The sequence below is a fragment of the Vigna angularis genome, chromosome 9 (assembly GCF_016808095.1).
Source record: "Vigna angularis cultivar LongXiaoDou No.4 chromosome 9, ASM1680809v1, whole genome shotgun sequence".
Lineage (NCBI taxonomy): Eukaryota > Viridiplantae > Streptophyta > Magnoliopsida > Fabales > Fabaceae > Vigna > Vigna angularis.
Window position 1 is genome coordinate 17,922,401 of NC_068978.1, and position 12,666 is coordinate 17,935,066.

Genomic DNA, 12,666 nt, shown 5'->3' on the forward strand with positions numbered 1-12,666 from the left:
TCAATTACATTGAAATTGTAATCCATTATACGAGATTAAAAACACAAAAAAACAAGTGTAGTCACAAAAATAAGAAATATGGGTCCACACATTTCATTCAAACGTGAAAGTTCTATAACATGAGCTTCACACATTTTTGGACAAATTTTATCACTCTCATAACAAACTTGACAACTTTTCCACTTCTATCACATCTCATTTTCAATACTACTTTAATTCAAATTAAATAATTAAAAGAAACTATTAATTAGCAATCTCACGTTTTACACACACACACAAATATATATATATATATATATATATATATATAACTAAATTTAAACTTTTAATTAAAATTTGGAGTTTGATTCTTATAAATAAATTCAAACTCTTACGATAAATTATTGATTAGATTGTCTAAAAGATTGTAGTATTTTTTTATTCATAGAAATAAAATACCAATATCAAAATATTTACTACAGTCCACATGAGAAGCAAATGAAGTTAGAAGTTAATGATACGATGAATTATTGTAGCTTTATTAAGGAAACACTTTTTTTTAATATATTACATTAGTTGAGGAATGTAATCAAACATAATTCAAACAATATGAAGATTAATCTATAAAGTCTCCTCTTGATACAACAAGGCTGAGACATGTTTGTGATTATCCAACCATATATTAGAATTTAAAAGCATGACCAAAAATTAAAAGAAAAAATATTACATATTATATGCTCTTACATGATAGGTCTTCTACAAAGATTAATTCAATGAACTTTTCCAATCTTCATTTTTCAAAGTCTTTGTTCTCCTTTTTCTCAGTACTTGTCCTTTGTAAATGAAGGTTGTGCTTATAGAAGACACTTTAACCTCAAGTCAACTTCGAATGTCAATGATATTAAATATGTAATTAATGAGAACATAAAGAAAATACCTAGATGATTATGTTATTTATAATACAATGTATTACGTTTGTGGGTAGATGAGTCTGAATTTAGGCTCAGTAACTCATTTATCTTGTATGTGTCAATTGTATAAGCATATTATGTTAAGTTAGAGTAGTCGATACGCCATTAACTTTGATAGACCGACAAGTAGTTAGATAGGTTGGCTAGTGGTAGTCACCATGCTAGTTGGACTTCTTTAGGTGCAAACACTTAGGACACATTAGGTTATGTTTTGCTACTCAGCCCATGCATTCATTTCCTCTTCACATTTCTTTTGTCGAGCTACAAGATCCTCAACCATTATCGTCCTGTCTTGTCAACATGCTCAGATCAGTTCAAAAAATGTTCAATTTACAACCTATTCTTCACTTACCATACAACTCGGTAATCGACCTAGTGGACAAGTAAACTTTAACAATGTTTTTGGTTGACAACTTCTTTAAGAGCTGTTCCAAGATTCCCAATGTCCTCCAATCCTCCTCGAAAAGGATGTCCTTTGACCATTCCTTGTACCTTAGAGGGTTGTCGATCCAATAAGAGTGAAACTTTTTATTACCATTTACATTAAAGAAATGTGAGAGGTTGAAGGGGTTAATCACCACCTTAAAAAATTCATTTTTAAATTTCTTGAAAGATTGAGAGTATGTGCTTAGGAGGTACCCAACTTGCTCACCGAGGACAACATCGGATCCCTTGGCCGTGTAAGGAAAAAGTAGAGAAAACACCTCAAGGGAAGGAGACAAATACAATGTTTTACAAACTAACCTAAAGGCTTGAAGGCAACCCAAACTATTAAGATGTAGTTGCGTTGGAGCTACCTTCAAAAGCTTGAGTACACTCATGATAAACTCGTCGAATGGTAGACGTACATGTAATTGAATAAAAAATGCCATATAAAGAAGAAGTCCTCTTCGTACCCTTCTCGACCATGATATACATTGTCAATGACGCTTATCCTCCTAAGAGATACGATGTCCTCGGGCACCCACTATAGAAAATATAATGTTTATAAAAAATATAATGTTGTTTAATCAAGAGTTTAAGATCCTAAACCAACTGAACTTGGAGAAATGACTATTCACTTAGGGGTCCACTCGTTCTACCCTTCCTCTTGGGTAATCCAGACTTGGCATATTCCTTAACCAGGTCCTCCTATTTTATATAACCATCTCCATCTCTTACCCCATATCACGGGACGAGGTCACATCCGATGATACCGACACCCAACTACCAGCACTACTAGTACAAGACATACCTTAGGACTTAGAAGTAATTGGTTTCTAACATGACGCACTATTCTCATATAAATGGAAACCTTAGAATAATCTTATGAAACTTGGTGGTGAATTAGGTCGAATGACACCTCTATTTAAAACAATTTTTTGTAACGGTTTGTCTTCCACCCAAATGGTCCAAGCGAATTAGGTTAAACGGCTCAAAAGTCGTGCCTCTTCCATTTCCAAGCAGCACATTATTTCACGTACCACACATCAGCTACACCCTCACACCTCCCTTATCATGTCAGCCCTAGCACTGAACCATTACAACCTCTTCGGTATGCTCCTTGAGGCTAGGGATCATTATACTTGTAAGGTTACAACCAAAGATACAAATTGTCTTTACAAAACTTTGTGGGACAACTACTGACATCATGTTTGATAAGTTAGCTAATGACTGGCTACTATTAATTATCTGAAGTTCTTTACATGCATTCATTTCATAAAAAGACTAGTGGGCTAGTGTATTGTATATGGTCGAGTACCCCTCGACCACATCACCATTGGTCTTGTCTTAGGAATATATGGTACAGAACATAACCTAATGCATTCTAAATGCCTACACCCAAACAAGTCCACCTCGCATGATGACTAGCACTAACCGACCTGTTCGACTACCTGTTAGTCTACCAAAGCTAATGGCATACCAACTACTTTATAACTTACCAAAATACGATCATACAACTAACTTAAACAAGGTAAATGAGCCACTATGCCAAGCCCATGCCCATCTAGGTAAAGACCTATAAACATAATGAATTATATTATAAACCACATAATCATCAAGGTATTTTCTTTACATTCTCATTAATTACATATTTAATATTATTCACATTCGAAGCTGAATTAAGCGTTAAAGTGCCTTTTACAGGTACAACCCTCATTCACCTTATGGAGAACGAGTAGTGAGAAGGAAATAGATGAAGATTTTAGAAAATAAAAGTTAAAAAAGTTCATAGAATTAGTCTTTGGAGAGTATCTCTTCGACTTTGTAAAAACACGGTTAACTTATAATTTATTCAATTTGTTTAATTTAATTTAATATAAGACTTCTTTTAATTCACACTTTCATCTCTTCACATTGATAATTTAAGTTCTAACATGTGATAAGAAAAGTAAAATAATAAAAATAACTACAATTACATTTATATGAATAATTTTACACAAGGTGGATCCTACTCTCAAAAAGGGGATATGGTAAACACAAAGTTACAAACCAATGCAGTTCCTTGAGGAGGTGACTCCACCATCCACAACAAGATTATGACCGCTAACGTACTTGGACTCATCACTAGCAAGATAGAGTGCAGCCTCAGCAATGTCTTTGGGTCTTAGAGTTGGTCCTTTCAAGTTGGCAAGCCCTCTCACAATCCCCTCCATTTTCTCCACCTCCTCTGGAAATGGCAACCCAAAATTCATACCCTCATCATCATCACCCCCTTCCTCATCACAATCACTTATTCTCCAAGCATTCACAAGCATGTTGGTGGCCACCCCAAAGGGGGAAATACAATTCACCCTTATCCCATACCTCCCCAACTCACAAGCAGTGTTCTTGGTTAGCCCCACAATCGCATGCTTTGAGGCAGTGTAAGCATGTGGGCCAAGACCCCCCATCACCCCAGCAACACTAGCAGTGGAAATTATGCACCCAATGCCCTTAGGAATCATGGCCCTTGCAGCGTGCTTGATCCCCAAGGCCATGCCCTTCACGTTCACTTGCATCACACTGTCGAACTCGTTCGGGTCAAAGTTCAGAATGCTTTTGTTCTTCGACTGGTTTCCCAACACCCCTGCGTTGTTGAACATTATGTCCACTTGCCCGTACCGAGAAACTGTGGAACTCACCAATTTCTCAACCTCTTCTTCCACGCTAACGTCGCAGTGCACGTACGTGGCTGAAGGGGCCAAGGTCTCCGCCAGCATCCCGCCAAGTGCATCCTCGACATCCGCTATCACCACCCTCGCACCGTTCTTCACGAACACTCGCACCGTGGCTTCACCAATCCCTCTCGCACCCCCTGTTACGATAGCAACCTTGCCCTCCAACCTAAAAAACATAACATCAAACAGTTTACAATCATATCAACAGTTTCTTCACAAATTCGATAATTTTCAGTGTTTTTCATCTCAAGGTACACAGTTCCAATCACTAAAATTAAATTAGTCCTGGATAACACGATCTTGGAAAGGAATATAAAGTTTAAGTGTGGCTAAATCTTAAATACTTCAGAGTTTTCACTAAAGAGATCCTAATTACAACGATTATTCAGATAAGAAAAATATCATGCTCTCTATGGCTTGTAAACTCTTTGAGAGATGTAAAGTTTACAATGTCACCTACAATTAAACTTGTCAACAAAATGTTAACAATTGGTAAACTTAAGTAAAAGGGAGTGTTTTTCTTTCTGGGGTGGTATGATTTTGCTTCATTCTGGAGGAAAACAGAGGAAATTGAAGAAAACAAAAATAAAAAGGCCCCAAATGGAAAGGGAAGGTGTTCTTTCTCTCATTAAAAAAGTGTACCTTCTTGGTGAAGATGAAAAACTGCTTTCTCTTGAAAGGATAGGAACTGATTGAAGGGGGTTCTCAGGTATTACTTCAGCTCTACCCATGGTAGTTAGCGGCTGAGTATATTCTGAGGGCAATGGAGAGAGAAACAGAGAGAGACAGAGAAGGCAGAGGCTTACAGAACAAGTGCAGTTAGAATGGAAAACAAGGGTATTTATACATGAAGAGGTTTTTTATATATGAGGTTGTATTGGTTGGATTTACGTGTTACATTATTTTCAAACAAATAATAATATTTATATATTCCCATAGTACTTTTATATCTTTTGATTCATTTTTTTTATAATATCACATTATTTTTTAACACTGCAGTTGTTTATTTTTCACCTTCTTTCACTTTATTATGTCCCAAAAATAAATGAATAATATTTTTTATATTCAAATTTTTTCAACAAAATGTTAATAATTATTAATATTTTATTAACAGAAAAGAAAAATTGAACCCATAATTTTTCTATCCTTGTTTTCCAAATTTGTGTTTGGTTTTTTACCTAGTTGTTATTAAAAAACTATTGTTTTGTTTTTACAGATCTTTATTTCCTGTTGCCAGCCAGGACTCATTTCCAAGTATACAGGATCAATAATATTAATTTTTTTTCCCCATAAACCCTAGGTGTACAACACTACGACCTTAAGAAAATAAATAAAAATATATTAACTTGTGTACTGTGTAGTGCAGACCAACTATACATTTTTTAAATAGAAACTCAATTAAAAATGGTTTGATGTGATCTTGAACAGATTCAAATATTGAATATAATAGTTCGAAGTATACATAGGCATTTTCTTAATACCTAACTGAAATTTTTTTGTCAAATCTTTGTTTATGTAAAACTTATGTTAAATTATGACTAACCTAATCAAGTGGTCTTTTGCATAACAAAAAGTCAGTTAAGATATTATTTAAGAAAATATAATCTTCTTCTAATCACTTAATTGGACAATTGTTAGTACGTAAACATTCATTTATATTTATATAGCTATATTGTGTAGTTTTATATCCTAACGCGTAATTGAATATGTAGTAGTTTTTTCCACTCATGTGAAGCATGGTTTTTGAAATATAACGACTATAAGTAAAGAAGTTAATGTCGGAAATTGAACTCAATACCATTGTATAGTTTACTAAATGCATGTATCTTCTACAATATCTCTTTCTACATGTTTTTAGCTAGTGTACAATGAGTCACTAGTACATAATTGGCCTTTAACGTCACCCAATAGACGTCCGTCCACGAAAACACCAACGTAAATAATTGATCGGTAGCATATCCGTAAATAAGTGGGACTTTAAACGTCCGTTGTGGGGGGTCCCGACGTCTATAATATTATAAACGTCGGGAAACCTCTAACGGACGTTTAAGGGGCTGAAAAAATTAACTATCCACTTACCCTGTCACTTAAACGTCCGTTGTGGGGGGTTCGGACGTCCGTTGACAGGGTAGTTGAAGAGTTTATATTTTTCAGCCACTTAAACGTCCGTTAGAGGCCCTGACGTCTATCATATTATAGACGTCGGGGCCCCTCTAACGGACGTCTAAAACCCCCTCGCGAATATGAATATTTAAATTCAAAAGACGTCATATTAGTTATGTACCCGACGTCTATAATATTATAAACGTCGAGGCCCCCCAGTACCCGACGTCTAGTGCCATTTATACTAAAATGGCGAACCCGCGAGGAGTTACGCTCACTGTTCATCGTCTTCCCCGCGATTTCTCTCTGCGGCATTGCATTTCCAGGTGTGTTTTCTCTCTTTTGGACTGTTTAAATTTACTTTTAATCTGATTAAATTACTCTGTGATGAAATATCTTTGATTTGAACCGATTAAAAATCGTTTTCGGTGCGTTTTGGTGCAGTTTCTTGCGTGTTCTTCGGCGACGTTTTTGACTCTTTTTGGCCTACGTTTTAGGTCGTGCACTCCTCCATTTCCCTCCATTTCATTTGGAATCTGCTAAAAAGGTTAGCTTCTTTGTTGATAATTTTTTTGTATGCATGTTATTGGGTTTTGTGTATGCATGTTTTTGACTTTAAGGTCTGCATGTGTTATTGGCTTTTGAATATGCATGTATTAGTTGTGTTATTATAATTGACATGTTAGATTATAAGTATCAAAATATTGAGTGAAACTTAGTTCCCGTTTGAAATTTAACACAAACGATTAATCTTTTAACCGTTTGAATTAAATTTTGAATTGTCCGATTGGACAGTTTGAGAAAATTGTTTTTCATAATTTGCAATAACATGTAAGTTGGAGTTTATGGATAAGATTGATAAAATTTCGGTTCAGTATTTGTGTTGTTCTCCGGATGCATATTTGATTGTGGTTATCGTTGACTACTCTCATTTCGTGTATTTCAAAGACCAATGCGAAATGCTGCCGAAATCTTATCAAATTTATGATGTAGACTTTTTTGCACGTGTCTTAGCAAATTATGAAAAATAATTTTTTTGAATGGGTAGGGCCTAACCTTGTGAGAGTTAAAAAACTTATACTGATAAGGGTGTTTCGGAGTTCTTACAATACGTTGAACAAAATGCTAAGTCTATGAACATGACATATTTTTGTCCTTGTGTTCGTTGTCTTAATCAAATATGGCAAGACTTAGGCAATGTGCGTGACCATCTATTCATGTTCGGCATAATGAGGACTTATATCGTTTGGACTTGGCATGGAGAAGTACTAGACCAGCGTACCACGTCACGAGGAACATATTATGTGGAAGAATGGATGAGTGATCATTTAGAGGACATGATACGTGATGTCGGTGAAGATAATTTTGGAAGAGCTAATTTGTATGATTCTCTCTTATAAATGATTCAGAGCAATCGTTGTTCCCAGGATGCTCGAACTTTACACGTCTGTCTGCAACTTTAAAGTTGTTTAGTTTAAAAGCAAGGAATGGATGGACCGATAAAAGTTTCACAGAGTTGTTGGAGTTGTTGAAGGAGATGCTTCCAGAAAATAATACTCTACCTATTCGTAATTACGAGGAAAAAAAAATTTTATGTCCAATGGGTCTTGAATATCAAAAGATACATGCTTGTCCTAATGATTGTGTTTTGTACACAAAGGAGTTTGCTTCGCTAAAGTATTGTCCAACATGTGGTTTATCCCGTTTTAAAAAGAAATCTGACAGAAACACGGCTAATGAAGGTAATGATGGTGCACTTGCTAAGGTGATGTGGTATTTGCCTATAATACCTAGGTTCAAACGTATGTTCTCTCTTAAAGATGATGCAAAGAACCTTAAATGGCACTTTGATGAAAGAAAGTGCAATAATCTTCTTCGTCACCCTGCTGATTCACCACAATGGAAAAAGATTGATGAAAAATTTCCAGAATTTGGTGCAGATCCAAGAAACTTAAGACTTGCACTTGCAACTGATGGTATGAATCCTTATGGAAACTTAAGTAGCAAACACAGTTCATGGCCAATTATGTTGATGATATACAATCTCTCTCCTTCGTTGTGAATGAAGAGAAAATATGTGATGTTGTCCATGATGATATCGGGTCCTAGACAACCGTGAAATGACATTGATGTTTACTTAAAATCTTTAATTGATGATTTGAAATTGTTGTGGGAAGAAGGGGTGGAAGTGTTTGATTCACATGTTGAGGAACAATTCCGTTTGCGTGCAATGTTGTTTTGCACTATAAATGATTTCCAAGCGTATGGAAACTTGAGCGGTTATAGTGTTAAAGGTCATTTTGCATGTCCCATATGCGAAGAAAACACTAGTTACCTTCAATTGAAGCATGGTCAGAAGACGATATATACAAGACATCGGAAATTCCTTCCTCGTAACCCTTATCGTAGATTGAAAAAAGCATTTAATGGAAGTGTTGAGGATGAGGTTGTGTCCAGACCTCGGAATGGTGAAGAGGTGTACAACGAAGTCAAAAACATTGACATTGTGTTTGGAAAACATCATAAAAGTACCTTTGCAAACAACATTTGGATGAAACGATCAATATTTTTTAATCTTCCATACTAGTGTAAACTTGATGTTAGACATTGTATTGATGTGATGCATGTTGAAAAAAATGTTTGTGACAGTGTCATCGGAACTTTATTAAACGTGAAAGGGAAGAGCAAAGATAGAATAAAAGCACGACAAGATTTGGCTGACATGGGAATCCGATCTGAGTTACATCCTCAGATAATAGGAAGACACACCTATCTGCCCCCAGCCTGTCACACTCTTTCTAAAAAAGAAAAACAAACTTTTTGTAACTGTTTAAGAAGTGTGAAGGTTCCACAAGGTTATTCTTCAAATATTAGTAACCTTGTTTCTATGCAAGAGTTAAAGTTAGTTGGTTTAAAGTCTCACGATTGTCATGTATTGATGCAACAATTGTTACCAATTGTTATTCGAGGTGTATTACCTCCTTCTGTTAGGGGTATTCTGACACGTCTGAGTTTGTTCTTTAATGCCATTTGCAAGAAAGTTCTTGACCCTCGAGGTTTAGATCAATTGGAAAATGAAGGAATAAGACTACTATGTGAATTGGAGATGTATTTTCCACCTTCTTTTTTTGATATCATGGTTCATTTGATTGTTCATCTAGTCAGAGAAATTCGAATATGTGGGCCGGTCTTCTTAAGATGGATGTACCCAGTTGAAAGATACATGAAGATCTTAAAGGGATATGTCAAGAATCAGTATCGACCAGAAGCTTCCAATCATAGAGCGATACGTTGCAGAAGAAGCCATTGAATTTTGTTCAAGTTATATGCCATCTTGTGAACCAGTGGGTCTTCCCAAGAGCAAACATGAAGGAAAATGTGAAGGTAAGGGTGTTCGAGGTGTGAGAATACAAAGTGTTAGTAGAAAAGAAGTTGACCAAGCTCATTTGTACATCTTAAACAACACTGTTGATGAGATTCCTTACATTTCTGAACACATTAATGAATAAAGGCATCACACCCAAGAATGAGTGAAAAATTGCATCTTAATGAACATGTCAAAACCTTCTTACAATGGTTTAAGAAAAAAATTTATGCGACTCCACATGTTTCTGAAAGTTTGTTGAGGTTATCTCGTGGGCCGAACATAGATGTCATTACATATCGTGGGTACTATATAAACAATATTTCTTTTCAGACAAAAGTAGAAGATGACAAAAGTAGAGTTCAAAATAGTGGCGTTACACTACAAGCTGAAGCTATGCACTTTGCTAGTTCTAAAGACAAAAATCCAATCACAACATCCATGAGTTATTTTGGAATAATACAAGAAATATGGGAAGTTGATTATGTCAGTTTTAGAGTCCCAGTTTTCAAGTGTAAATGGGTTGATATAAATTCTGGTGTCATGACAGATGACTTTGGTTTCACATTGGTAGACTTGAACAAGATGAATTACAATGATGAACCATTTATCATGGCTAGTCAAGCAAGACAAATATTCTACGTAAATGATCTAGCGAATAAAAAATGGTCAGTGGTTTTAGAAGGAAAAAACATGCATGGACATGATGATGACAATTCTCTTGATATACTTAAGACAACATTTGTTACATCTAGACCCATTGAAGACCTAGTTGATGATGCTGCCGATGTCATCCAGGCAATTCATAGTGATCACAATGAAGGGATTTGGGAAAAAACAATATCTTAATAGGTTGTGATATTTTTTGTATTGACTTTATATGTATGTTCATCATAATTGAATTATTACTAACTTTGTATAATATTTCAGGTATGTCGGCCTCAGATTCAGGATCGGGATAAACCAGACGTGGTCGAGGCGTCACACGATTGGCAGATGTGACATCCGGACGCGTGGATGGACAGAGGAAACATGTTGACATTGACCCCAGATCAGGTCAGGCATCAAGGCCAAATGCTGATAGGTTTAGGAGTTATCTGGGTAAGTTAGCAAAAAGCCATGTCTCTATCCTTCATGCAACTTGGGATAACGTCCCAGAGGTCGACAAAAACCTCTTATGGCAAGATATTCAGGTATGTTTACTTAAAAGAATTTTAATATACTTATTTCTTTCATCTTTTCTTATCAATAACATGTTTTTTGTTTTAAACAACAACATTATGATATTCCAAACACAATACAAATTAGAAAGAAAGTGTTATCGCATATAGCGATAAGATGGAGGGATTCCAAGACAAGGTTGACACGACTATATGTCTTTGGAGATAGACAACATGAAAATCCATGTCAGCATTATACCTTCACAAAGGAGGAGTGGATACAGTTTCGTACATCTAGAGAGTCTGAGGAATGGAAGGTATGTTTCTTAACATCTGAAAAGTCTTTCATTGAGTTCTTATGATTTTACACTTATTTATATACATGGTTTCACAAGGTAAAAGGTTAGCCGCCCAAGAAAGACAAAGGCTAAACGATGCACCACACTTGTTATCACGAGGTGGTTATGCAAAACTAGAAAAGAAAATTAGAAAGTCTAGAGCGGATGCCTTGGGACTTGAGTCGCCGGACCTTGCACCTACACCTGCTAGGTACGAGTTGTGGAAGGCTGCTCGGACTAAGTCTGATGGGAACATGACATCTTCCTCAGCTGCCTTGATCTCACAAAGAATTGTAAGTTCAAATTCTAAACATTGTTTGATTGTGTATCTATCACAGCATGTCTTCTAAGTAACTTGGTTTTTTTATGTGCAGGATGAGTTGGTTGAGCAGCAGACTCAGGGAACATTTGCTGGCCAAGGTAGGGACGACATTCTAACAACGACCATTGGAAAGCCCGAGCACCCCGGACGTGTACGTAGAGTTCCTGGGGCGATTGGTCTTCGTGACTACTTTGGCCCTACACAGAAAACCACTCAATCAATGAGTCAGGAGGCACTAAGGCAGATGGATCTTCAGTGTGAGGAAAGACTCAACCAAAGCATGAGATCAATGGAGCAATGATTCATGGAGCAGCTACAAGAACAAAAAGAAATACAAAGAGCGCTTGAAGAGAAGCTGCATTCCATGACGCAAGGCAACATGGGGCCCGCTGAAACTCCCACACCACCTCGTGTCAGCACTGGAGGATCATGCTCTACATTAGAACCTACTCAGTATAGCGATCAATATGAGTTGTTGGTTGATGGGGATCCCCCACGCATTGTGGCTGTCGGACGAGTGCTTGAGGGAGGGCAGACTATTCATGGTGTTCCCATATTACCCCACCACGTGCGTGTGACGATTGACGAGATTCGGGATCCCAGGCTTAGGTGCCTGTACCCACTCCAGAAATTAATTTTGTGGGGGAGGCCATAGGATCATTTATAGCCTGGCCTAGAGCATTGATCATGTCACACATCGCTACTCCACAGGTATAATGTCTTTTTTATTAGTATTTCTATGTGAAGTTTAAAAATATTTGTTGATAACTCTTTGATGAAATTCTTATCTTCAGTTCGCACGTCCTCAGAAGCAGCCGATTCATGATACAGTCATACATGAAGATGATGACATGGCTGAAGCGGAGGATGATCCTCTATCAAAGCTAATGACAAGATTACCCAGGTTGAAGAAAGCACCATTAGAACTATACTGAGATTTGAGAGTATTTGGTCTTCCCCCCCCCCCCCCCCATGTGCCAGTATATATCACATTGCCTGATGCATTGGAGGTGATTGGGGGAGACATGATGTTGAATATTTCCATCATTCAACTGTGGTGCATGTAAGATAGTTAATTTTGTCTTCCATATTACTTTTATTTAGGTACATGGACACAATCGTTGTAGACCAAGGTCGGTCCTCCATGTACGGATTTGTTGAACCTCAGACCATTCAACCTTCTGGTAACACACTTGAAAACAAACAACATTATTTGCAAACATGGATGGATAAGTCAAAAAGAGACGTATACCTTGTGCCATACATTGATGGATAGGTGTTGTTATATG

The 12,666-nt window shown here is 36.6% G+C and overlaps 1 protein-coding gene across 1 annotated transcript; it reads right to left on the reverse strand.

Moving 5' to 3' along the window:
- Window positions 1-3,308: 3,308 nt before the first annotated feature.
- LOC108347232 (short-chain dehydrogenase reductase 2a) lies at window positions 3,309-4,903 on the reverse strand. Its single transcript, XM_017586398.2, has 2 exons — window positions 4,733-4,903; window positions 3,309-4,256 (listed from the first exon to the last, which is right to left on the reverse strand). The coding sequence occupies exons 1-2, from the start codon at window positions 4,819-4,821 to the stop codon at window positions 3,416-3,418; spliced, it is 930 nt and encodes a 309-aa protein (XP_017441887.1). The 5' UTR covers window positions 4,822-4,903; the 3' UTR covers window positions 3,309-3,415.
- Between the last annotated feature and the right edge of the window lie 7,763 nt (window positions 4,904-12,666).